This window comes from Dipodomys merriami, unplaced genomic scaffold, assembly GCF_024711535.1.
Source record: "Dipodomys merriami isolate MVZ:Mamm:240054 unplaced genomic scaffold, mDipMer1.0.p SCAF_15, whole genome shotgun sequence".
Classification (NCBI taxonomy): domain Eukaryota; kingdom Metazoa; phylum Chordata; class Mammalia; order Rodentia; family Heteromyidae; genus Dipodomys; species Dipodomys merriami.
The window spans coordinates 33,442,367-33,469,578 of record NW_027202826.1 but is presented as its reverse complement, the minus strand read 5'-3'; the positions used below and the strand labels follow the sequence as shown (position 1 = coordinate 33,469,578).

Below are 27,212 nucleotides of genomic sequence, written 5' to 3'. Positions count from 1 at the left end.
CAGGAGTTGTCACATGTCTCTAGCACTAGAGGATTCAGGCCCAGGGGCTACCCCTAAACACTTCCACACCTCCCTATCCCTGGGACTACGTTCCATTTCCCATCCACTCACCTCTCTTCCACTCCAATGGAGCACCAACTCCTCCAGTAGTAAACAAGCACTGAGCTGAGCGCAGGTGGCCTCCCTGCCCTCCTGGCCCCTCGACCTCCCCGTCCCCGAGCCTCCCCTCCTCCCCAGGCCTCCCCTCCCCTCAGCCTCCGCGCCCCAGGCCTCCCCGCCCCCGGAGCCTCCCCTCCTCCCCAGGCCTCCCCTCAGCCTCCTCGCCCCCAGCCTCCCCGGTCCTCCAAGCCCCGCACCACTGTTTACCTTTTTCCAGGAAGTTTGTGATCACCAGAGTCCCGGTCGGCTTCTCGGGGTCCGAGGCGGAAGCGGGGTCCCCGGTCCGAGCAGCAGTGGCGGCAGCCAAGGGCGAACTCCCTTCCGCGCCGTGGCTCAGCCGCTTCCTGTGTCTCTTGGAAGACATGATGGCACCACCGCCGGGGAGAAGCGACAGGGACGCAGGTTCAACGTGCGCGCCGCAGAGTGGGAAAAAAACTTCCGGGGCAGAGGTCACGGAGGCTCCGCCCCTACCGTAATCCGCGGAGCGCGGTGGATGGAGGGCGCGAAGCCCGCTTTCGACGGCGCTGTGTTAATGGTGTTCCGAAAAGCCAGGCTGGCTCTGCGGGGAGCGTTTTCCGTCAGGCCTCACCACCCTAGACCTTTTGTCGTCACGGCCGGACCCAGTGTCAGTGTCTGTCACTGACGAGCAGCGCCGCCTTTCCCCATTGCTCTGCGGGAAGCGGAGGGACCCTCGCCGGATTTCCCTCTTGAAGCCTGCTTCGAATACTTGTTTTACAGGGGCAATGCATGGACCGCCTGAGCCTGTAAATCCCCGAAAGAGGTCCTTTCGTGTCCCCCTGCCTGGTGTCGGCGGATGTAAACGAGTTAGCTAAGGGATGGGGGAGGACAGTGAACCGTGGCAGCTTTGCACAGTGGTTAACCGCCGGCCGCACTCCTCGTAGGTTTACGGTAGTACACCCCTCCCGCGAGTGTGTGGGGAGCCGCGCTAGCTGCCGGGGCTCGCGGAGGCGGGGCGGGGGCAGGGGGCGGGGCGCGGTGGGGAGGAGGCGGGGCTCCCTCAGCGGGGGCGGGGCTTTTGGCGGACTGGGGGCGGGGCTTTGGCGGACTGGGCGGCGCACACAGCGGAGTAGGGGCGCGCTGTCAGCGGCGATGTGGCCGCTGTTGCGAGGGTTGTCGTGGCGCTCCGCGCTGGCCCGCGCCGGTCGCGCCCCTCTCCAGGCCGGGCGGCGCGCGGACTCGTGCTATCCCGGTAGTGCCAGCGAGCTGCGGGGCGAACCGGACAGATTCGGGGGCGTCACGGTGCACCTGACGCAGCTCCACGCTCTGGGCCACCTGGACACCGCCGCCTTCCAGAAGGCCTTACAGGGCAAGTGCGCCTGCGCCGAGCCTCCACCGAGACCCAGGCGCCGGCTGCGTGTCCGGGAGGCGGGGGGAGGAGAGTGCTTGCACACTCAGTACCTCCGTCTCCCCCCAGACCTAGGCGTTGGGGTCTGGGAGGCCGTGGGTGACTTCGAGGTTGTGGTTGTATAAACTCTTAGTGCACCTGAGTCCCGGATCCCCGAGGCCCAGCCCAGGTGATGCCTGCGAGATCCGAGTCTACCAGGGCGTCTTAGGTGGTGTTTGCTTGCTTGCTTGTGTGCCGGCCCTGGGGTTTGAACTCGGTATCTGGGTGCTGTGTCATCCACCACTTGAGCCACAGTTCCGCTTCCAACTTTTTGGTGGTTCTGATAGTCTCTTGGACTTTTCCTGCCTAAGCTGGAAACTGGATTGAACCTGGATCCTCCAGTCTCAGCCTCTTGGGCTTGCAGCTGTGAGCCACCTGCTTCCAGTTTAGATGTTTGTTAAGCACGTTATTCTTTACTGGCATTTACTGAGCCCTAGTTCTTCCTAGTACTTTGCTGACGGTAAAAGGATCTTGTATTCACTGAACCAGAAAGGGTCCGAGTGATCACACGAATAGGAACTGTAAGCTCATGAAGTAGAGATTGCTGCTGGTTATAAACTGTTCCAGCTTTCTTTTGGTTGGAAACCGCCCCTGTGACTTTGCACTTTGAGCCCGGTACGACTGGAAGACCCTTCTTCCCTGGGAAAAGTGCACCATTTGGTGGAGGCAGAATCTGCTTTTCAAACTGCCTCTGAGAATCTTAGAATCGGAAGGCATAGTGCACAAACCCAGCCATGGGAGATAATCACACATAACTGGCAACTTCAAAATATCTTTGTCTTACTGAGCAGTGTGGCAAGTCAGCATCTCTCAACATCAAAGACCTACTCAGTTCAATGTTTAACCATCACCCTTAAACCAAACTACTCCATTTGTAGAGTAGGCGCTAAGAAAGCCCACTTAGACTTAATATCACTTGCACATGGTACTTGCAAGAAACCAGATGGGTCAAGTACTATCCCATAAAACACTTTGGGTTTGGAGACACCCTCAGTGGTCAAGTCCCAAGTTTTGCCACATACTCTGCATAAACAAATGGTCACTGGAAATATCCACCGCTTAGGTTGCTTCTGTGAGTGATGCCAGCCTACATTACTTTCTTGGATCCATGGGATCAAAGAAAACTTACATGAAGTTAATTTGTACATTTTGCTATAGTTTGTACTTTTAAATAGAACATTCTGTGGCACTTAGTAAATGCCAAGCATTCTCTTTGAAACCCAGCAAATACTAATTCAGTTAATATTCAGAAACCAGGTGAGATAGATACATAGCTCCAAGAGCTAATTTAGCTGTTGTGGTAAGGTCAAACTAAACTGGCCCTACATGTAGAAAAACTAAGAAGTAGTACATTCCTTTTAATCATATAGATAAGTAGTCTTTGAGTAATTAATAGAAAACACATTAGCAATGGTGTGAGAAAGATTTTTGTTAAAGGTCTGCTGTGTTAGATAAAAGGATGAGTGTAAGCTGTGGGGATGGAGGTAGGGAAGAAGAACTATTTGTTTCTTAGAGAAAAGGAACTAAAAGTGAGTGTAAGCCAGGCTATTGCTAAGTCCTGAAATCCTAGCTACTTGTGAGGTAGAGATGGGTGGGTGGCAGTGTGAGGCCTGCCTGGGCAATGGATCAGTGTTGTGACACACTCCTCGGTTTTCCTAGCTACAAGAGAAGCACAATGGGTGGGCTCAGTGTCATCCCCAAGACACAGGAAAGAATCAGAGCCAAAAAATTGGTTAAACACCTGTAGTAAACTAAAGCTAGATCCCCATCTATCACCCTGCACCAGAATCAACTCCAAATGGATCAAAGACCTCAATGTCAAAGCAGACACCCTGAAAACATTACAGGAAGGAATAAAAGAAACCCTAGGACTCCTTGGCACAGGCTGAAATTTTCTTAATAAAGACCCAGAAACACAACAAATCAAAGAAAGGTTGGACAAATGGGATTGCATGAAATTGCAGAGCTTCTGCATGGCAAAGAACATAGCTAGCAAGATAATAGAAAACCCACGGATTGGGAGAAGATCTTCACAAGTCATACAACAGACAAGGGTCTCATATCTAAAATATACTTAGAACTCAAAAAACTAAATTCTCCAACATCAAATTCTCAAACAACTGCCTGATAAGTAAGTGAGCTAAAAACTTAAAGAGAAACTTTATAAAAATGGCCAATAGACACATGAAGAGTTGCTCAACTTCTCTAGCCATAAAAGAAATGCAAATCAAGACAACATTGAGATTCTAACTCAACCCAGTCAGGAAATCTAGTAAAAACAGATGCTGGAGGTGATGTGGCCAAAAGGGAACTTTACTGTATTGTTGGTGGGAGTGTAAACTTGTTCAACCAATTTGGAAAGCAGTATGGAGGTTCCTCAAAAGACTTCCACATAGAGCTCCCCTATGACCCAGCAATCCCACTTTTGGGCATTTACCCAAACAATCACAAACAAGGCTTTAGTAAAGCTATCAGTACAAGTATGTTTATTGCAGCATTATTTATGATAGCTAAGATATGGAACCAACCCAGATGCCCCTCAGTAGATGAATGGATCAAGAAAATGTGGTTTATATATACAATGGAATTCTATGCCTCCATCAGAAAGAATGACATTGCCCCATTTGTTAGGAACTGCAAAGACTTGGAAAAAATTATATTAAGTGAAGTAAGCCAGGACCAAAGAAACATAGGTCCCATGGTTTCCCTTATTTGCAATAACTAGTATAAGTCTAGGACAAGCAGAAAAGGTCAAAAGCTATGTACATATGACCATATAAGACGATGCTAAGTGAAATGAACCCCAAGATAGAAACACAACTTGTTGGGTTTTTTTGCTATTGTTTTTAATGTATCTAAAATGTACTATGTGATTTTTTTTTTTGTTTCTCTTGTATATTCTTCCCCTCGGTGTAACCCCTGTTTTCACTGTATTTGACTTTGGTGCCCTGAATCTTGTATATACATTTTTTTAATTTGGGGAGGGGAAGGGAAAAAACAATGTTTAATTAGGGATACAGGTTGACCCATTGTAACAATGAGATGTACAAGACACTATGTTGAAAACTAACTTTACAACTTGGAGAGGGGGAGAATGGGGGAGGTGGGGAGGGAAGGGATAGTAGGGGAAAAACAAAGGAGGAGGTAACAAAGAGTGATAGGAAATGTACTCATTACTTTATTCATGTAATTGTAACTCCTCTGTACACTATTTTTACAATAAAAACATAAAATCTTTTTTTTTGGGGGGGGGGGAGGTCCGGTCGTGGGGCCTGAACTCTGGGCCTGGGCGCTGTCCCTCAGCTCTTCAGCTCAAGGCTAGCACTCTACCACTTGAGCCACAGCACCACTTCTGGCTTTTTGCTTTTTGCTTATGTGGTGCTGAGGAATCGATCCCAGGGCCTCAGGCATGCAAGGCAAGCGCTCTACCACTGAGCCACCTTCCCAGCCCCAAAAACATAATCTTATATGCCAAATTAGTACAAGATTCTGATTAATACTGAAAAATTAAAAAAAAAATCAGAGCCAGGCCTGAGGACCTACTGTGTACCACGTACTGTTTTTAGGAGGTATGGATATAAAGACCAGCATTGTATTAACTGTTCTCAGCTAGGCACCGAAGGCTCATGTCTGTAATGCTGAGAGCTGAAGATTGTGGTTCAAAGCCAGCTAAGGCAGGAAAGTCTGTAAGACACTTAATTTGCAATTAACCACTAAGAAATCAGAAGTGGAGCTAGGGCTCAAGTGATATATAGCACTAGCCTCCAGCAGAAAGAAGTCAGACAGGCATCCAGGCTCTGGGTTCATGCCTCAGTACCATTATTTAAAAAGAGAAAGAAAACTGTTCCCAAATCTAAGATGGCACTCTGGAAGGTATACCATCTTGAATGGAGGTTTAATTCTATTCATTTGATTGAAAATTTTTAACAGATTATATTTTTATCTTCTCCATTTTAGCTGCGATACAGCAATGGCAATCAGAAGGTAGACTAGCAGTATGGCTGCACATTCCTATCCTCCAGAGCCGATTTATTGCCCCTGCTGCCACCCTGGGCTTCCGCTTCCACCATGCAGAATCAGATTCATCAACTCTGACCCTGTGGCTGAGAGAAGGGCCCAGCAGATTACCTGGCTATGCTACACATCAAGTTGGAGTTGCAGGTCAGTCCCAAACTCCAGATAAGCAGAACTAACACAGCTGGAAGTTCATCTAGGTTCATTCTTCCAGCTCAGCAGAACCATTAACTCATTAGTGAGCTGAATCTACTTCATAAGGGCCTTCAAGTCCAGAGTTTGCATAATACCTCAGCAGAGAGCAGCACAAAGGAGAAGCAAGGTTAGAGTTTGCTTTCTAAAGGATATATTGAACTTGACACAAAAGAAAAAGTGGTATAAAGTAAGCACACCAGTATTTTTTTTTTTTTTTTTGGTCAGTCTGGGGCTTGAACTCTGGGCCTGAGCGCTGTCACTTAGCTCTTCAGCTCAAGGCAAATGCATTACCACTTGAGCCACATCACCACTTACGGTTTTCTGGTGGTTTGTTGGAGATATCAGAGTTGCATGGCCTTTCCAGGCTGGCTTTGACCCATGATCCTCAGATCTCAGCCTCTTGAGTAGCTAGGATTAACAGGCATGATCCACTGGCACCTGGCAGGCACCAGTATTTGCTGAGTGGAGGGCTGCATCTTCAAGTGTAAGGCCAGCCTCCAAGTCAGTGCTCACGCTGTTGTGAGAGCCCAGGTGCCATAGGAGACCTGCTTACATTCCAGATTGACCAACAGGCCCAGATCTACCACTTCGGGCTGTGTGAACTCCGGAATTCATTTTGATAATCATGTGATGACTTTGATAGATATCTGATTAATGCACACTAAGCACTTAGCTCAGTCCCTGACTACTCACTAGTCAAAATACACACTGAGCAGCTGTTCAATCCCTGATCTTGTTATTGGTTTACTTTCATGTTGTAACCACCAGGGATCACTGTGCCTGAGCCAGACATGATTTGTCTGACTTGACCTCACATTGTTAGTGAATTCATTAAGAGAAAGTTTACATGATTGCAAATCATTAAAACTTAATTTCAGGTTTTCTTGACATTCTATGTTTTGAAAAAGCCAAATTTTATTGTAGTTGCTGTACTGTAATAAAATCCTTCCATCAATGTTAATTACACCTTACTGGATTTTTTTTCCTGCTTTAAAATTCAAAGTCTGGATTTTTATTTCAGTATCATTCCAGTTGCTTTTTTTCTTAACTATGCTGGTCCTAGGCCTTGAACTCAGGACATGGGCACTGCCTCTGAGCTTTTTTGCTCAAGACCAGTGTTTTACCACTTGATCTACAGATCTCCACTTTGGTGTTTTGGTAGTTTATTGAAGATGTCTCTCACAGACTTTTCCTACCTGGACTAGCTTGGAACCATGATCCTCAGATCTCACCTCTTGAGTAGTTAGGATTACACTCGTGAGCTACCAGCACCTAGTCCAGTTGCTTTATCTTTGGTTTCAAATGCCTAATTCTATTTATCACTTTCTGAGAGTAACTCTTGGTTTGTCCGCAGTCCACAAACATACCAGAATGTGAGCTCATATAGTAGGGAGTTAGGTTTACCACCATATCCCTACAAACTAGAAATGTGCCTGACATAAAATGAGTTCACTTAAAATACTAATGACACATATACATATGTACACACACAACTCAGTACTGAAAGAATGGATGAATATGTACAACTTATCTTTTCACACGTAAGTACATATATGTTTAAACCAGCTCATGTAAAGGAATCTTAACACAAATCATTAAAGTGCTTAGTATTTTTGACCCAGGATTTCCCAAAGGAAAATAATAAAAGTGAGATGATAGAGAACACCTTATTTTTTGGTTATGAAAACTAGCAAACATAAAGTAAAATCCACTGTGTATATCATAGATGAATAAATGAAAAACAGTGCACTAAAATCTAAAATATATATAAAGTCTTCCAAAGCAATCAATGTTATAAAACTATATATATATATATATATATATATATATATATATATATATATATATATATATATATATATGTTAAGGAAATTTACTTAGCTTCTGAGAGGACTTGGAAGTAAAAATTGAGAAATGATGGATTGTCGGAGAGCACGTACTGGGTGCTTTGCAGTGACTCAAAGAACAAGGAGAACAAAGAAGTCAGTTCATTTATTCAGTACTTTTTGTGTTTCTTTGATAGTACTGGAGCTTGAACCTAGGGCCTCAGACTCTCATTTGGCATTTGCACACAAGGCTGCAATTTAGTACTTGAGCTCCACCTCCAGTTCTGACTTTTTGCTGGTTAATTGGAGATAAATCTTGTGAATTTGACTGGCTTTGAACCACTGTCCTCAGATCTTTGCCTCCTGAGTAGCTAGGTTTAAAGGAGTGAGGCATTGATACCTAGCTATTTAATGCTTCTAAGTGTTGCTATGGTCTGAATGTTCAAGCTCCCCCCCACCAACCAAAAAATTCTTACTTTGAAATATAATCCCCAATATGGCAGTATTGAGAGCTAGTAAATAGATCAAAAGTGCTGAACCCTCATGAATGGAATTAGAGCCCTTACTAAAAGAAGCCCTAGGGCTGGGAAGGCAGCTCTGTGGTAGAGCGCTTGCCTTGCATGCCTGGCCTTGGGTTCAATTCCTCAGCACCACATAAGCAAAAAGAAAAAAGCCGGAAGTGGTGCTGTGGCTCAAGTGGTAGAGCACTAGCCTTGAGCTGAAGAGCTGAGGGACAGCGCCCAGGCCCAGAGTTCAGGCCCCACGACCGGACCCCCAAAATAAATAAATAAATAAAAAATAAAAGAGGCCGTAGGACAAGCCAGGTATCAGTAGCTCGTGTCTGTAATTCAAGCCCCTCAGGAGGCTCAAAGCTGAGGGATCACAGTTCAAAGCCAACCAAGGGAGGAAAGCTTTTGAGACCCTTATCTCTACCAAAAAGCTGGAAGTAGAGATGTGGCTCAAGTGATAGGGCTCTAGCCTTAAGCAAAAAAGCTCAAGGCCCGCAGCGAGGCCCTGCATTCAAGCTCCAAGACTGACACCAAACAAAGCCCTAGGAACCTTTGTTAGCCCCTTTCCAGCACCTGAGAACACAGATAGAAGCTCTGTCTGCAGAAACAAGCCTCTCCCAGACACCAAATATGCCAGCACTTTGCTCTTGGACTTGCCAACTTTTACATTTGTGAGAAGCAAAACTGTGTTGTTTTAAGGCCACATAGTTTATAGTATTTAGTTTAGAAACCTACGTGAACCACAAAAAGCACTGAAAATTGAACACTTAAGAAAGTGCTATAAAAGGATATAGAGTAATTTATTTGAGCACCATAAAGGCTAGGCAATATACAATTAGTGCATGATTACTCTACAAGTTGGGGTATGCTGTAATTATTGTTATTTGGAGTTGTTTAAGAAAAGAAACAAACTGGATGTCTAAATAGCCACTGCCTTGCTGGGAGACATAGGTCCTCGTAGCTGATTTGACCAAGGCCTTCAATCATGGACAGGATTTTGATAAACACAGGTATTTATAGGAAGCATCAGTTAAGTGAGATTAACAGTTTTTCAATTGTCTTCTATTTTTCTCCCAACAGGAGCTGTATTTGATGAAAATACTAGGAAAGTACTAGTCGTACAGGATCGAAATAAAGTAGGTTGTTTCTGCCTTATACCTTGCTTTTCAAATGGTCTGTTCTTTCTAGAGTAAAAGAAAATATAGATATTTTGCTATGGCTAAGGGATTTCAGAAAAAAAATTAAGTTCCTGTATAATCAGCTATTGATCACTGACATATAAATGAAAAAGAATCTACAAACCTGAGGCTGTCTAGGAAATGTACTGTTGGTGGTGGTCACTATTTCTGGCTGTAGGATAATTATAGATGTGTGTACTTCATTGGGAAAACAAGTGTCTCATCCACTATCCATTCAGTCATTCACTGGGTTCCTGCTCTGTTGAGTGATCTGAGAGTGCAAAAATGAATAAAACAATATCCCTGTTTTTCTGAAGCTCACTGTTATTTGAACAATCATAGAATAATAGTAACCATTAACTTTGCCTTAAAAACCCTAAAGAAGCCAGGTGCTAGTGTCTCACACCTATAATCCGACTTAGCAGGCTGAGATCTAGGATCCCAGTTCAAAGCCAGCCCAGGCAAGAAAGTCCATGACTCTTATTTTCAACTAACCACCAAAAAAATCAGAAGTGGAGCTTTTGCTCCAAGTGGTAGATCAAAAAAATTCAATGCCCAGGCCCTGAGTTCAAGTCCCATGACTGACTGGGAAAAAAAAAAAAAGAACTCCTGAAGACTTTTCAAAAGAGATCACACTTAAAACTGAGTCTATACAACTAAGTAGAAACTTTCCAGGTTCAGGAAAAACCAAAAGACAGAAAAAAAACCTGAGAAAATGAGAACTGCATAAAGGCAGATAGTTCAGAACAGACCTGGCCTACGGTAGAAACAATGGTGAAAGAAAGGTTCATTGTGGTGAGGAGTGCAGGGAGAGCCAGGTTAGGACAGATGACAAATGCCTTCTATATCTCTGCAAGGAGTCTTGGCAACAAAGATTTTTTTTTTCCAGCAGGTAGAAAACTCGTTTATTAACAGAGAGCAGCCCTTTTTAAAACCAAAAAGGGCGGGGGGGCATGGCAAGGGAGGAAGAGGAACCAATCACTGTCACACCCTATCATGCACCTAAGCCTTCACGGGCTGGTTAGGCACTGATCGTAAGGCAAATTGGGCTCTGCCCACTCTACTCTCTGTCAGCGCCACCTTTGCTGCCCATGTGCTCTACAGTAAATTGGGCTCTGTCCACTCAACTCCCTCTCAACGCCATCTTTGCTGCCCATGTGCTCTACAGATTCCCCCTTTTTTTTTGTTTTAATGGCAGACCGACCTCCCAGTTAGTTATCCTTTTCCCTCCTCTGTAAAGGTTGTTTTAACAGGATTATATTGATAAGGATAGTATTGGCTATGCAGGGGGTTCGAGGCAAGTCTGGGGGTTGAGATTCGCCAGACTAGGATAGGGAGGGCCCTTGTGCATGATCCAAGAGCCCATCCCAGTTACCGCACATCCCCACCTGGCACAGTAATAAACATCAGTCAGCAACAAAGATTTTTAAGAAGTATGATTAGAGACCAAAGATTTTCTTGCTCAGAAGTTATAAGTAAAAGTAAAAGAATACATCTTTTGGCTCAGGTTTGTTTGTTTGTTGCTATTGGTTTTGGTGATTTCTGGTTGACTTGGTAGGTTGGATGGTTTTTGTTGTGCTGGAAATCAAACCTAGGGCCTTGTCCATGGTAGGCAAGTATGTTGGAAATGGTCTAAAAATCGAGTAATTTTTGAAGTTTAAGGTAAGCCAAGATCTCTGACATGAAGCTTTTTATTGCTAACAGAAATGTATAGAATACCTGATGTAGTATTGTGCCTAGCTATCAGGAAGAGCTTTTGTTGTTGTTGCTTGCTTGCTTTTGTGCTGGAACTGGGGCTTAAACTCAGGGCCTTGTTTTTTCACTTGGCTTTTTCAATAAACTCTGGTGTTCTACCACTTGAGCCACTGCTCCACTTTTGACTTTTTGCTGGTTAGTTGGAGATAAGAGTATCGTAGACAGCCTGGGCTATCTTCAAACAGTGATCTTCAGATCTCAGCCTCCTGAGTAGCTAGGATTACAGGTGTGAGCTACCACCACCGGGCACTGTCAGTAAGTTTTATATTTGAGGGAGCCTGAGTAGATACATTAGGTAGGAAGGACTGGCGAACAGGACATATGACTGGATCATCATAATTGGACTTACTTATAAGACCCCCAGACAGCCTGTAAGGTGATCTTACACTTGACAAGGCAATCTTACACATGCTGACATGTTTTGATTATGAGGACAAATGATAAAGATCACATATAAGCAAATTAATGTAACAATATTGAAATTAACTTACCAACCATATATAAAATGAAAAGAAAGTTGATAGGAATAAAACTGACTAGTCAGACTGGCCAGATTTCTAATCTCTATGCCACTTTGGTTTTGGCAAGTCTTGAGTTTCAGAGTGCTCCTGTTTAAAATCTCAATACCTCTTTCTTCAGAGAAAGGATATAGGACCTGCCTACATTGCTGGTGAATTTTTTCTACTAGATTCATACCTAGTACTTGAAATACATGCAAATAGAAAGGACTTATATTGAAATAGAAAAGAATGCTTAGCACAATTACCTTAAGCACTGTTTTAATGATTTGTTCTCTGACTTATACTAATGGCAATAGATGACAGAATGATATACAGAGTTTTGTTTTTTATTTGTACAACAAAAAGCCAAGAAAGGTCTGTGCATTTTCTTGGTAAATACATAATAAGTAAGGATGTCTAATGACTAGAAACGTTGCAGTCTTAATAAACTACCCATCAAACTCAGAAGTAGGCTTGTATACATAAATGCATACATATTTCCAGTCTTATATAAATCATGCAAGACAGTTTTCCTTTTGTGGACATGTTACTAAGTGTAAATTATGAAAATTTTATTGAATCTAGTTTATACAAGTTTTAATGGGGCTGGAGGTGTGGTATGCTTAGCATACTTGAGGCCATGGCTCAACTCCAGCACACAAAAATTTGAGCTTGGGGATTTAGATCAGTGGAGTTTAGTCCTCAGCATCACAAAAAAAATAAACTAACATTAATATGATACAATGTAATGTAAAAAAAAAGTTAGGTGCTGGTCGCTCATTACCTGTAATCCTAGCTACTCAGGAAGCTAAGAGATGAGGATCAAGGTTCAAAGCCAGACCAGGTAGGAAAGACTCTTATCTCAGGAGCAGTGCCCAAACACTGAGTTCAAGCCCCCGGGACTTGCATAAAATAAGTAAAATAAAATGTATTTTTAAAAGTTACCATTAGAACAGTCAAATACATTTTTTAAATTGGTCATTGACATTTGGCTAAGTAGTCTGTACACAGAAACCATTTGGTATTCAGAAGTATAAAACTTTCTCTTTCCTAGTTGAATCCATAAAAGCTGTTTGATGTGTATAAAGAATTGTGTCAGCTAGGCACCAGTGGCTCACACCCGTAATCCTTAGCTACTAAGGAGGCTGAGCTCTGAGGATCATGGTTCAAAGCCAGCCTGGGCAGGGAAGTCTATGAGACTCTTCTCTCTAATAAACCACTCAGAAACTGGGAGTGGAGCTGTGGCTCAAGTGGTAGAGTGCTCGCCTTGAGCTGAAGAGCTGAGGCACAGTGCCCAGGCCCAGAGTTCAAGCCCCATGACCAACCAAAAAAAAAAAGTGTCAATAATTTGCCTCTTCATAAATGCATAACTACCCTAATAATTACCAAAACAATTAGAGATATAGTTCCAAATCAAGAAATAACAGAATTAACTATAGCTAAGAGATGAAACCAACCCAGATGCCCCTCAGTAGATGAATGGATCAAGAAAATGTGGTATAAACACATACACACGCGTGCACGCATGCGTGTGTGTGTGTGTGTGTGTGTGTGTGTGTGTGTATACAATGGAATTCTATGCCTCCATTTCTTAGGAAATGCAAAGACTTGGAAAAAATTATATTAAGTGAAGAAAGGCAGGCCCAAAGAAACTTAAGTCCCATGGTTTTCCTTATTTGTAATAACTAGTATAAGTCTAGGACAAGCAGAAAAAGTCAAAAGCTATGTACATATGACCATAAAAGATGATGCTAAGCGAAATGAACCCCAAGATAGGAACACAAGTGGTTTTATCTTTCTTGCTGTTGTTTTTAGTGTATTTATAATGTACAATGTGATTTTGTTTTTGTTTCTCTCATATATTCTTCCCCCATGGTATAACCCCTATTTTCACTGTATTTGATTCTGGTGTATGTAAGTTTTTCTAATTTGGGGAGGGGAAGGGAAATAACAAAATGCTGAAATAAGGATACAGGTTGACCCATTGTAACAATGAGATGTACAAGACACTATGTTTAAAATGAACTTTACAATTTTGGTGTGTGTGTTAGGGGGGGAGGAGTTGGGGAGGTGGAGAGGGAAGGGATAGTAGGGGAAAAGCAAAGGAGGAGGTAACAATGCTGGATAGGAAATTTACTCATTACCTTACTCATGAAACTGAAACCCTTCTGTACAGTGTTTTCGCAATAAAAATATATACAGAAATATTTTTAAAAGATTTATAAACAGTTTAAGAAAAATGTAAGTTAAAATCAATTTATAATTACAAAAATGCCTACAGATTTTTATAGGGAATAAATCACTCCTATGATAGATTAGAGATGCTTAACCCTTTGGCATAATTAAAGTCATGGTTTTATTCTTTAAAAAAAAAAAAACAAACAAACAAAAGAGGGGCTGGGAAGGTGGCTCAGTGGCTCAGTGGTTTCCTTGCATGCCAGAGGCCCTGGGTTTGATTCCTCAGCACCACATAGGCAAAAAAAAAAAAAAGCCGGCAGTGGTGCTGTAGCTCAAGTGGTAGAGCACTGGCCTTGAGCTGAAGAGCTGAGGGACAGGGCCCAGGCCGAGTTCAGGCTCTACAACTGACAAAAATAAATAAATAAATAAATAAATAAATACCAGAATTTAAAGTGGTTCAGTTATTTCACATTTCATTCAATTTTTGATGTTATATATTAATAAACTAATTATTTTTGGAAATGGGCTTATAAAGTAGTCATTGAAGAAAGGCAGACTTGATCCTTTTCTTAAGCCTGTTTTAAGGCTTTTACTTTTTTGTTCAGGAAGTGTTTGCAGGGTTGTTTTGATTAGCATTTCCTTTATGGCCAGGGATGTGGAGCATTTCTTTAAATGTATTGGCTATTTTATTTTACTCCTGAGAAGTCTCTATTTAGCCTCTCTGCCCCATGTATTGTGTCAGTGATTCTTTGGGGGCTTAGTTTCTTGAGCTCCTGTATATTCTAGATATTGGCCCTTGTCAGATGCATAGCTGGCAAAGATCTTCTATTCTGTAGGCTTTTTAGCTTAGTGACCTTCATGGTGCAGAAGCTTTTTAGTTTGATGTGGTCCCATTTGTCAGTTTTCTGTCCGTTTTCTGTATTTGCTATGCCCTTGGACAACTACTCAGAAAGTTCCTGCCTATGCCAGTGAGTTCTAATGCCCTCCTGTAGTAGTTTCAAGTTTTCTGGTCTTACCTTGAAGTCTTGGATCCATTGTGAATGGATATTAGTATGAAGTGACAGACCAGTTTTTAATGCAATGTCTCATCAGGCCTACTTCTTGGCTTCAAACTCCCATGTCTCCCCCAGACTGTCCCCCAACTCATGCCCTATCCCATACACCCACATACACTACCTCCCCCACACCACAGGATGGCATTTTCACTCTCAGCTCTGCACTCAGTCAGATAAGGAAACATCAGGAGTCCCTCCCATGAGCTATATCTCACAGGACTTCACTTTGAAGTCATCTTCTGCCATCCTGTCAGTGGGTGGTGGGTCTCTTCATTCAGGAAAGCATACAGCCACCACTTATCCTCTAAGAGAACAGGTGTTGCTCTGCTGGTGCTGGCACTTGATACCTGCATCCTGGTGCTGATAGCTGCAACATGAAGCCTCAGGTGCAGAATGTTAGGCATGGCTGCCATTGCAGGGTGCACTGAGGGGCCTGCGACCTCAGGAAACCTGCACAATGCCCAAGCACCCCGGCAGAAGCTGCTCCCTTGCCCAAGCCTTGCAGTTGGTGGAGCCTACAATGGAGTCTGCTGGCTGTGGAGGAACTGGTGAGCAGAAACTAGCCTCTGACAGAAAGTAACAGCACTCACTCACTGGAAGGAAGCTCTCCAGCTCCACCAGGGACCGACCTACAGCCCTCAGCTATGTGCTGAAACCTCCAGGTGGTTCTGGTGTCAGCTTTTAGAACTGCTAAACAGTTTCATGAGCTTCCTGATTCGGCTGGTTTCCAAACCTGCCAGTGATTTGTGGTTTAAGACAACAAGGTGCGACTGCAGAGTCCCTCTGTGACCCTCTGGCTTCTGAGCAGTTGGGACAAATTCTAGCTTCTGGGCAGTTGGTAGAAGCTAGACAGATTCCAAGTACATAAAACAGTGGTTTCTTTGTGGATTAAGTAGGAAAGGTACACTTAAGTAGGGCTTGGATTTTTAAGTTATAAACAGCAATCCATTTAGGAGAGGAAAACTAGTCAGGCATAGGTAGTGTTTTTAAAAAAGTCAGGACAAATTGTATAATTTCTACATTTTGGTGTTATGTGTGATTTAAACATAACTGATAGCTTTTAACTATAATTGACTATAAATTTATACACATTCAAAATAGTATTCATTATAGATAACTAATGAAGATAGTTTTTATACATTCTAGCCAGCTTTCTTCCTTTTTCTTTTTTCTTTTTTGGTCCATAAGGGGGCTTGAACTCTGGGCTTGGGTGCTCTCCTTCAGCTCAAGGCGAGCGCTCAACTGCTTGAGCCACAGCGCCACTTCCGGTTTTCTAGTGGTTTACTGGAGATAAGAGTCTTACAGACTTTCCCTGCCCGGGCTGGCTTTGAACCATGATCCTCATATCTCAGCTTCCTGAGAAGGTAGGATTACAAGTGTGAGCCACCGGTGCCCGGCTTCTTCCTTTTTCTTAAGTACCTCATTTTCCCCAGGCACTAGTGCAAAGTGTTGCGCAGAATAAAATTTGGATACTTAACACAGCCTTATGCACTCAGAGACCTAACTTTTGTGTTAAAATGTCCTTCAATGGGTGGACCTAGAACAAATCATGCTAAGTGTGAGGTAAGCCAAGGTCAAAGAAAAATAGCACATATTTTCTCTCATATGTGGAAGATCTAAAATACAAATGGACATGATAACCTATACGGGACACTAGGCATTCTCGCACACACAGACTAAAGGAAGATACTCACAGAGTAAGAACACAAAGGTATAACTTCTCTTAACATTTAAAATTCTATTTATTAAGTACTGTTTATTGAATCAAACTTAAGGATATGGAAAATTATGGGAGTTTTTGTTATTACTGGTAGTGGTGTTTTTGCTTTGTGTTTTCTTTCTAGGGGAGTAAGGGGAGTGCAGAAAGGAAGGGAGCATGGGTAAACAAATACATTCATGCTATTCAGTGTACAGTGTGTGGAAAATGAACTATGCAACTTGTGGGCAGGGATGGGAGGTGGAAGTGGGGAGAAAGTAAAGGAATGACATTGTCCAAAAAATGAAATGTACTCATTACCTGACTTATGAAATGGTAGCCCCCCCCCCCGTACAACACATTAATAGAAAAAAAATTATGGAAAATGTCCTTCACTCTTACTGTTATATTTCAGATTGTCGTCCCCTTCCATATGATTAATTAGTAACATACCAGTGGCTTGACTTCAGAAATTGGACGTTAACAGTCTGGCTGCTTACTGACTAAATATAACTGAGTTTGAGTTTCCTGTCATGCTCTGCTGTATGCCCTGTGTCAAGAACTAGGTATATATCAGCAAACAAAGCAATCTTAATGCATTTGGAGCCACCTAGCAACTGGGGAGGCTGAGATTGGAACGATTGTGATTCAAAGCTAGCGTGGACAGGAAAAGCCCATGAGACTCTTTATCTCCAGTGAACTAGTAAAAAGCCAAAAGTGGAGATACCAGCCTTCAGTGAAAAAACTAAGGGACAGTGCACAGACCCTGAGTTCAAGACCCAGGACTGGCAAATTTGCCATAATATATATGAATTTCTGTGTACCTATGACCTAGAACTCAGTAAAGTTTTATTTCATGGCCTATTTATTTCACTGATCTGTGAGACACTCTATGGCTGCTTCTGTGTCATTGGTAACGATATTATAGCTAATCCAAATCCAGCAGCACCTTCTAGAAAGAACAGTTAGCATCAAAGACTAGACCATGAAAATAAAAGATAATCATGTTTCTGGCTTTTGAACAAGTTGGAGTAAAGAACAAGAAGGTCAAGAAAGATGAGACCCAAAGGAAGAGGCCATGCTACACTGCTGAGAGTCACCTTATCTACAGGAGCTGCTGAGAGTCACTATGTTTTACAGAAGCTGCTGGTTAGCTGCACAGACCATGACCAGGGAAGGTCCTAAAGCGAAGCCTCTGCTTATAAGACAGAAGAGGTCTGTGGAATTGGGAAGAGAGTGAAAAAAAAGGATTTAAAAAATCAGCCCAGGGGCTGGGAAGGTGGCTCAGTGGTAGAGGCTTGCCTTGCATGCATGAAGCCCTGGATTCAATTTCTCAGCACCACATAAGCAAAAAGAAAAAAGCCGGAAGTGGTGCTGTGGCTCAAGTGGTAGAGCGCTAGCCTTGAGCTGAAGAGCTGAGGGACAGTGCCCAGGCCCAGAGTTCAGGCCCCACATTCCCTAGAAACCCTAAAATAAATTTGAGTTTATCTTCAGGACAAGTTGTAAAAGAAACAGCACTATTAAAAATTGTTTTAACAGAGCATTTTCTCTGAAAAAAAAATGTACCTTTAGTAGGTACCTCTGAATGCTTGCTTCTAGAGAAGGAGGTTTGCAGAGCTACAGATGAGACCATCCATCACCCCAAAGTCTTCTACTTTCCCCTGTGTACGCATAAACACGAATATCACATTTACAATGGGCAAGTATAATAAAATTATGCCATTCCAAAATATAGAACCACTTCTTTAAAAATCATAACACTTCAATAGGTTATTAGGCTATATTAACCTTTTGTAGTACGTAAAAATAGATGTACGTAAGATAACCTCACCAAGTCAAAGTAGGGAGAGGTTATATGTGTCAGCATAAACAAAGCAAGAGCCACAGGACTATCTGGCAAGATTTTTTTGAGAGTGGAAAGTTCCTTTCATAAGATTAGGGGGAAAAGGATCATGGAATTTTACATAAACAGAGATGTTTTGTCTTTTTTATTTAGTAGGAAAGGAAAAGATGGAAAACATAATAAACCAGAAGCCTAAAATTTAAAAATCTACCCTTAGTAATGTTTTTCCTTATGAACTAATAAATTAGATAGACAATGGCAAATCACTGGTTTAGTAATAAAACTCTTGCTACTTAGAAGAGTCTATATAAATTCACATGCAACAAATAGATACAAAAATGTTCAACATTAAAATAAAAAAATTCACGAGCCCTGGAGGATCACAATTTTAACATACAATTCTGATTGGACTAACAGAGGATTCCAGTTAGGTCTGAGGAAAAGGAAGAAAGGTAGACAAAAAAGCAAATAGTTACAGATTAGTGAAAAAATGAAAAGATGCCAGTTAACTTTTTTTTTTTTTGACTGGGCCTGGGGCTTGAACTCAGTGCCTGGGTTCTGTCACTAAGCCTCTTTGTGTTTAAAGTTAACACTCTACCACTTCACAGCACCACTTTGGCTTTTTCTGAGTAGTTTATTAGGAAGTAGTTTGGTAGTTTGTAACATTTACTAGCGCCACTTAGGTTTAACTATGTCTGTGAGACACGGACTTTCCTGACCAGGCTGGCTTCAAACCAGGATCTTCAGATTTCATCTTTCTGAGTAGCTAGAATTCAGGATGAGCCACCAGCACCCTGTTAACTTTTTTCTTTTCAAGATAATTTTTAAAAAAATAAACGATGGTTAAAATCCAACTGCTGGATTTTTAACCAAGTTTGTCACAGACTAGGTGTGTGAGCACAGACAAATTGTTAATGCACACACACACACCATTTTATTATTACCTTGAAAATCGGGAACTCTTATTGGACCACTGAAGTTTAATGTACACAAGTCTTAGAAAAACATTGAGCTGTGCTGGAACAAGGTAAACATCTAATATGTTGCTGTTTTGGTATAATTGTTAGCCTTGATAATGGTAATATTTTTTAATATAAAGGAAAAAGGTCAAGATGCATTTTACTTATAAACTGATTTGTTGAACTGAGACTTCTTTGTATAACTTAGGAGGGACAAAGGGAAAAAGAGAGGGAGAAAGGGAGGGGGGAGGGGGAAGGGAAGGAAAGGAAAGGAAAGGGGAAAGGGAAAGGAAAATCTAAAATATTAATCAGGTTTTCAAGCCACATTACTCCTGCCTCTCTCCCACTTAGAATTGAGGTTCAGGCTCTTGGGGGGAAGAAGAAAATGTTAAATTAGCTAAACCTAATTGGCGCTAGTAAATGTTACAAACTACCAAACTACTTCCTAGCCTAAGAATATATTTAATATTTCCTTATTAAAGTGTTAATTTTTGAAGTAGTCAAAATCAAATTTGTATGAGTTTTTGTTAATATTCCACCTATTTTCCACTTTGTAATAAATCTATGCTTCCAAATATACTCATCCATCAGTCTCCAATAATTTTAATCAGTTCTAGGTTAAGGTCTTAAAAGCTTTTACTGTTTTCAGAAAGTATCTGTCCTAACATTTTCTGGTGAAGAGGTTACAAGTGGAATTCATGGTGGTAATATCCAATATCCCCGAAATTTTTGTAAAACGTATTTCTAACTATTTCAAACTGGAACCTCAAAATTGAAGATGAGACAGTTTTGTACATTAGTTAACAAAGCATAATATACAAATTAATGTCAAGCCTGAGCAGACATGGAGAGTAGAAAGCCTAAATTCTATACCCAGTTGTCATCAGTCTGTGCAAACTCTGGGATCCACACCCCAAGTCTCCAAGCTTGTACGGCTGGAAGTGACGCATGCTTTAAGAATCACTCATTCAGGAACTGTGTGGGCCAAGGCTAGAGTGAAAGGTCCACATTTGTTTTATGAATGAAGAATGTAAAATGTACTGGCTAAAGACAAAATGCCCTTCTTTGTTATAATTTCTGTCATTCTTTAGTGTTTAATCATGGTTTTGGATAGACATAGCAGAATTCTGAAAGAATATGCTCATGTTAGTCATAGAACATTCCATGCCATCTTATAATTCTGTTTTCTGTGTGTGTGTGTGTGAGCGCATGCACACGTGTGCATGCACACACACAACTGCTGTTCCTGAAGCTTGAACTCAAGGCCTGGGCACAGTCCCTGAGCTTTTTTCTTTGTTTTTGCTCAAGACTAACACTCTGTCACTTGAGCCACAGCTCCACTTCTGGCTTTTTTTTTTTTTTGGTAGCTAATTGGAGATAAGAATCTCCCAGGAAGTGATGTTGTGACTCAGGTGGTAGCTCACCTTGAGCTGAAGAACTGAGGGACAGCGCCCAGGCCCAGAGTTCAAGCCCCATGACCAACCAAAAAAAAAAAAAAATCAAATTAATAAAATGTACTTTAAAAAAAAAATCTCTCAGACTTTCCTGACATGACTGATTTCAAACCACAATCCTCAAATCAGCCTCCTCAGTAGCTAAGATTACAAGCATGAGCCATCTGTGCCCAGTTTTTACCATTTTTTAAATTTATTTCTGTTTACCACTAATCCAAATTTAATCGATTCCTGTTTATCACAGATCAAAAGATCTTTTAACCTGCTTCACCCCGCAAGATGAGAAAAAAATAGTAGACAAAAAAATGTATAATAATTTTATTCACACTATTCATGAAAAGCAATTACATTTTACATACAATCATGAACACAATAAAAATGTTAATAGTAATACATCTGATTAGAAATACAATATAGTAAAATATGTGTGAAAATTAAGAATAGCATACATTAGTGATTAAATTTATTCCATACTTTTTACTCATTTATAGCAGCATCTGTAAGATTCTATTTGTTCATAGTTAACTAGCAGCATTTTTTAAAAAATTACACAAATGCAGTAGATATTTCCTGCCAAAGTTTCATTAATACAAATTTGATCACCTTACCCAAGTAACCACACTTCTATTTCCCGAAGAGAAAGGTGGGAAAGTTTTCATCTGTTACCGGCTTCTTCAATGGAAGTAAGGAAGAAAGCTGGGGAACAAATTGTAATTAACAAAGAATAATTTTTATGTTTTGTGCAGATATGGAGACTTGAACTCAGGGTCTGGGCACTGTCACTCAGCTTTTTCACTCAAGGCTGGTGCTCTTTGCCACTTGAACCACAGCTCCACTTCTGGCTTTTTGATGGTTAATTCAAGATAACCCCAGGCTTTCCTGCCTCAATTGACTTCAACCCATGATCCTCAGATCTCAGCCTCCTCAGTAGTTAGTAATTAAGGCATGAGCAACCAGTGCCCAGCTTCAAACAAATTATTTTTGTCAGAGACTTTTTCAGACTATTGGTCGGATGTTTTTGCTCACTGCCAATGCTGAGCCATGACTCCAACCCCTTGATCACCTCAACCAATAAGGGTGGCTTTGTAGAATATGCGAGTGGGCATGTGTGTATGCATGAAAAAAACTATAAACCTTATTTTCTAATTTTTTACACTGCAGTTAAAAAACACGTGGAAGTTTCCAGGAGGCCTGTCAGAGCCTGGAGAAGATATTGGTATGTATCTCCTATTTTTAATAAACATGAAAATACTGAGAAAATTATGTGCTTATTTTCTTGTATTATAGCTAAGAATTTAAACTTTTTAATTTGTTCAAACCAACTCAGAAAGTTTCAGACAGATTATTTCAAGGGCCAATATAAAATTAACAAAATTTCTATTATAACTTGTTTCATTACTGTAAGTAATACCATTGAAACAGAATACCTATCCCTCCCTTTAGGAGTAGACCCTCAGGGGTACAACTGCTTCTAGACTCATCTGTGAGAAGCAGAAAAGCTTTGAATATTCATCATTAAGCTTATTTTGAATATGACTAAAGCTGTTGGATTCCCCTACAGAGAAATTTATGATAAAGCTAATTATAGTCACAGTGATTCAGTTCTTTAAGAAAACTTTATTTTGGATATGAAGAAAACCAATGCTTAGTTGAGAAATAGTCTACTAACTTACTGAACTTGTATTTAAGACCATGAAATGAGATATAAGCTAAATATTCTTTATGTCACTGGATTTGCACAAACAAAAAATAGAATTTTCTTTAAACCACTGTATCAAATTCAGTGTCATCCTAATCCAATTGTTAGTAGATACCAATATTATTTCTTTTACCAGGATTTGTGCCAGTACCAGGGCTTGAACTCAGGGCCTCCTGCTCTTGCTATACTTTTTGCTCTCAGCTGGCACTACCTCTCCAGCCACACCTCCAGTCTGAAGGGGGTTTTTCTGGCTGGTTAGTTAGAGATAGCAGTTAGGTAGCTGAACTTTTCTGCCTGGACTGACTTCAAACTGTGATCCTCAGTCGTCAGCCTCCTGAGCAGCTAGGATTATAGGTGTGAGCCACCACCAGTGTCCAGCTTAGCATCTTTAATGTTTACATCCTCAATTCTCTCCAGCCAATAATATCACAGCAGTCTCCTAAATCTGTTTTACTGAAAATTGTGTATGTTCTTGAACTCTTATTTTTAAAATATTATAGATATGCACATTATATAGCCAACTCCTAACAATTTGAATAAATTGATTACATAAACACACACATATGTTTGATTACACATAAATAAATACACACATGTATATAACACAAATGTTGGGTTCAGGTACGTACTGACCCTTTGTGTACATTCTGGTAGATACTCTGCAAACTACATAGTATTTTCTTTTTTTTTTTTTGACGAATGGTGATGAACAACTGTGATCCCAATCACAGCACTCAGGAGGCTGAATCTGGACAGTCATGAGTTTAAGGCCAGACTGGGCTATCATGACTTTGTCTCAAAAAAAAAAGAAAAGATGCCAGAGCTCCAAGTAAGAGCCTGTGAACTCATTTGACTTGTATTCTTGGTCTAGGAGGTTTGGGTAGCGTCTCCATCCAAGCTGTGTCTTCATGAATGAGTAGATTGGTTTTTTTGCACTTATCTGGATCATCTGAATTTACTATACATTTAGATATAAATGAAGATATAACATTTCCAAGCCAATGGAAGTGGAGGTTTAACCTCCAGCATCTTTCTTTAAGCCCAGCTAATTTTAAAATGCACTCCTTTTCTGAAGTATTTGTGCTTCTCAAAACATCCCACCTATCCAGAAATCCTATCTATTTTCCTCCATCCAGACAAATTTAAGAAAACAAGCAGCAACTGGCATCACCATACTTCCTCCTCCACCATACTTCCTAGATGGAGTGTAAGTATAAGCTTGCCTTAGAGTTCATAAAACCCTGACAGCAGCTAGAAATTATGGAAAAATTAGGTCTATGTGAGGGCATTTCTGTTTAATAATACAGTGCAAAATAATATATTTTGTGGTAGAACTGAACTTGTGCTTGCTAGGCAGTGCCCCATGGCTAAGCCAGCCCTGTTCCTCACTGGTGATTTTTGAGCTAAGGTCTTGCTTGTCACTCAGGTGTGCTGCAGTCCACCTGACTTAGGCTTCCCAGCCCTGATGAGTTGCAGGCACACACAACTGCAGACTTTTTTTTTTCTGCTGGGGTTAGTCTGGAACCTCAGTCCTCCCCATATCAGCCTTCCAGGGAGCTAGGAATACAAGTGTGAACCAGTGGCACACAGCACATTAGGTATTAATGATGAAGCCACACCATCCAATATTTGTGTAGTTTATGTTATTCAAACCCTGTATTCAGGAAAGCATGTAACATACTTGGGGAATACTACATCTGCAGACAGTTAAATATTCATACTGGGTTTTTAGTAAGTCCCAGTAAGTAAGTAGTTAACTAGGAAAATTGGTTGCTTAGAATCTTCAACAATACTATGTAAATGAAATAGCTATTACCCAAGGTGCTTTTTAGAAGAGGGTCATGTATAAAACAATACAACTTGAGTATAAAAGTATCTCTGTAAGCTTTAATAGACAAATTGCCTTCCTAATGAGTTTCATTGCACTGAAGAAAATAATCTCTGCAGAGGCCATATTCTGCAAAGTTTTTCCTATTTCATACTAATCCTAGTATTAAATATTACAAATAGCAAATATAAATTTCATTATTGTCCTATAGTTAAACTAAGATGACATATTTAAACATTTGTCTCTTGGTGTTTGTTTTGGTGCCAATCCTAGGGTTTGAACTCAGGGGCCTGAGCCCTGCCCCTGAGCTTTTTAACTCAAAGTTAAAACTTGAGCCACAGCTCCACTTCTGGTTTTTGTTTTGGTGCTTAATTGGAGATAACAGTCTCACAGACTTTGCTACCTGGGCTAGCTTTGAACTGTGATCCTCAGATCACAGTCTTCTGATTAGATAGGATTACACAGCTAAGCCACTGGTACCCAGCAAAAACAACAAAACCTCTTTTAAGTTCTTCATACTTACACAATAAATGTTACTTCAGTTTAGGCTACAGTCTGTTAAAATAAAGGCATAAGAGAGTGACTCACTTTATATTGATTTTAAAAAAGCGAAATTCATGTTGAAATCCTTGAAGAGATTTGTTTTGTAGTGGAAAGGGCTTCTACCACAACTCTTGTCAGCACTTTCTATTTTAAATCTAGTCACTGCTGTCTGATTCAAGTTAAGCTGATCAAAAGTACCAGACAGTGCCAATTTCCAGTCACCTTCCTTGGTGACTGCAGGGCCAGTAGCCCATCCTGTGCATCCGTGATGTACAGCCTGCCTGGGTTCATGAGCTAATGCCAACTTCTGGTTAGTGGTACAGAGGGCTGATCAGGATCCAAATGGTTACTTTTCAGAGCATTTAAGGAGCAAAAATACACATTTGAATAAGCATAGGGAGACTATATAACTTTTAAGAGTCACAATAATATAGTTAATAACAAACATGTAGACCAGAATACAATTATTTTTCTAAGTATTCTCTTAATCTAGATTTCTTCCTTTATGCTTTCATTTTTGCCAACTCCCTTTTCTTTGGTGCTTGGGATTATGGCTATTCAGGGACAAGGTAATAATGAAGAAATATGTCTGAACATTAACTATAGCTTTGCAAGTGCGTTTCAAGCCCTCGCAACCTGTTTTTACCTTTTTGGGAAATAGAGCAAGAAGAGATTAAAAAGATGTGACCCCTCAAAATGCACAAGTGACTATACCTCTAAGGAGCAAAGAAATGGTCAGTATTTGAAAAGTGTCTTAAATGTAGAGCATTAAAAAAAACAACAACAACCCAAAACCTCTGTATTCAGGATGTCCAGAATGCAACAAGTTTGTATTGGATTTGAATTTTTAGATTTTCACTGAAGATCTTTGATGAAGTCTCTAAAAATATGATCCTTATTATCTGTTCATCTCTCTGGTGTGTAGGGGACACAGCAATCCGAGAAGTGTTTGAAGAGACAGGGATAAAATCAGAATTCAGGTCCCTCCTGAGTATTCGACAGCAGCACAGGAGTCCAGGAGCATTTGGGAAATCAGATATGTATATCATCTGCCGCCTTCACCCAAACTCATTCACCATAGACTTTTGCCATCATGAATGCCTGAGGTGCGAGTGGATGGATCTCAATGCCCTTGCAAAGACTGAAAATACCACTCTCATCACCCGCAGAGTTGCGAGACTTCTGCTCTATGGATACAGAGAAGGGTTTGACAAGATTGATTTCACCATGGAAGAACTGCCGGCAGTGTACACGGGCCTGTTTTATAAACTCTATCACAAACACCTGCCAGACAATTACAAAACTATGACAGGAATAGATTAAATTCACATTTACATGTTCCCAATATGTTTAACCCAGTCACCCAGATTAATGCCGAAGAAATGAGATTTGGGATGGACTAAAGGCCTGATGCTAAATTTTCTTAATGTAGTTGATGTCTACGATAAGAATTTGTAAACACACATTTTTAAATCCTCTTGTAAAATAAAGCAAATAATATGAAAAACATTGTAGCTGTAGCTAATCTTCACTGGTTGCCAGCAGAATTTTCTTTACAGAAATGGTAAGGGCAATGGTTAACTATTATTAGATTAAAAGTTATCTAACAGTTATCCAAGTTGAATGTATATATTTTCTTTTTCATTAACAAATTTCTTAAATATACCTTCATGTGAAATGAGATTAGATGGTGCTGTACAAATCAGCTCTTCACAGACATTGGAAGAAAAAGTATGGCTTTCTGCCCAGGTCCTGTTTTGGATCCAAGTTTATACTGCCCAGTTCGTTTCAGTGCCACATACCAGCTGGAGTATTTCCGTGACCGGTAAGTATTGTAGTTATTTGATTCCAACCGTTCAAAAAAGAAACACTCATCTGTAACACATTTCTGAAAAACAAAAAGAATTGGCTGTCATACTTTTCATATTAAATGGTTATAACAATACAGTATCAATTCTGTCCACCCAACAGGGTGGGATTGTTACAGAAATTGGCTAGTGTTGGAACTGGAGATATGTTCAAGTGATAGAGCGCCTGCTTTGAGCAATAAAGCCAAGGGAAAACACAAGGCCCTGAGTTCAAGCAAGTACTGGCACACCAACAAATAAGCAAAATTGGCTGTTACATAACATCAAAAATATACTACCTCATAATGCATAAAATTAATAATCTACAAACACTGATAGACAACAAAGACTAATGTAGAAGGTATTGATTTCTGTCAGGAGTAAGGGAACTGCCTTTTCAATTCAACTCTTATCAGGAAAAAAAATATCTACTTTCAAATAATATTCCAAGTAATGGTGTTTAGTAAGTACCATATTAGTATGGAAATATTAAAACAAAAATCAACTTCCAAGATAAATACTTTAAAACCAAAAGAGAAAAAATCTGCTTGTATTTTGTAATTGTATGT

At 40.8% G+C, this 27,212-nt stretch overlaps 3 protein-coding genes across 4 annotated transcripts in view; 1 reads left to right on the top strand and 2 right to left on the bottom strand.

Moving 5' to 3' along the window:
• Afg2a (AFG2 AAA ATPase homolog A) overlaps positions 1-555 on the bottom strand; it is a 130,149-nt gene extending 129,594 nt beyond the window's left edge. The window contains exon 1 of the mRNA XM_070022556.1: positions 367-555. Within this exon, the coding sequence (XP_069878657.1) occupies positions 367-523 (157 nt within the window). The 5' untranslated portion in view covers positions 524-555. The remainder of the gene's footprint in view (positions 1-366) is intronic.
• A 121-nt stretch (positions 556-676) lies between these two features.
• Nudt6 (nudix hydrolase 6) lies at positions 677-26,305 on the top strand. 2 transcript variants are annotated; one of them, XM_070022553.1, is made up of 9 exons: positions 677-784; positions 898-1,057; positions 1,374-1,486; positions 5,522-5,725; positions 9,189-9,244; positions 21,888-21,942; positions 23,562-23,632; positions 25,458-25,530; positions 25,722-26,305. In XM_070022553.1, the coding sequence occupies exons 2-9, from the start codon at positions 996-998 to the stop codon at positions 26,117-26,119; spliced, it is 1,032 nt and encodes a 343-aa protein (XP_069878654.1). In that variant the 5' UTR covers positions 677-784; positions 898-995; the 3' UTR covers positions 26,120-26,305. The 2 variants fall into 2 exon arrangements, with proteins under 2 accessions (XP_069878654.1, XP_069878655.1); XM_070022554.1 differs by lacking the exons at positions 677-784; positions 898-1,057; positions 23,562-23,632; positions 25,458-25,530 and having other exon boundaries at positions 1,253-1,486.
• Positions 24,299-27,212, bottom strand: part of Fgf2 (fibroblast growth factor 2) — a 42,258-nt gene continuing 39,344 nt past the window's right edge. Inside the window, exon 3 of the mRNA XM_070022555.1 lies at positions 24,299-26,684. Coding sequence (XP_069878656.1) covers positions 26,499-26,684 — 186 coding nt within the window. The 3' untranslated portion in view covers positions 24,299-26,498. The remainder of the gene's footprint in view (positions 26,685-27,212) is intronic.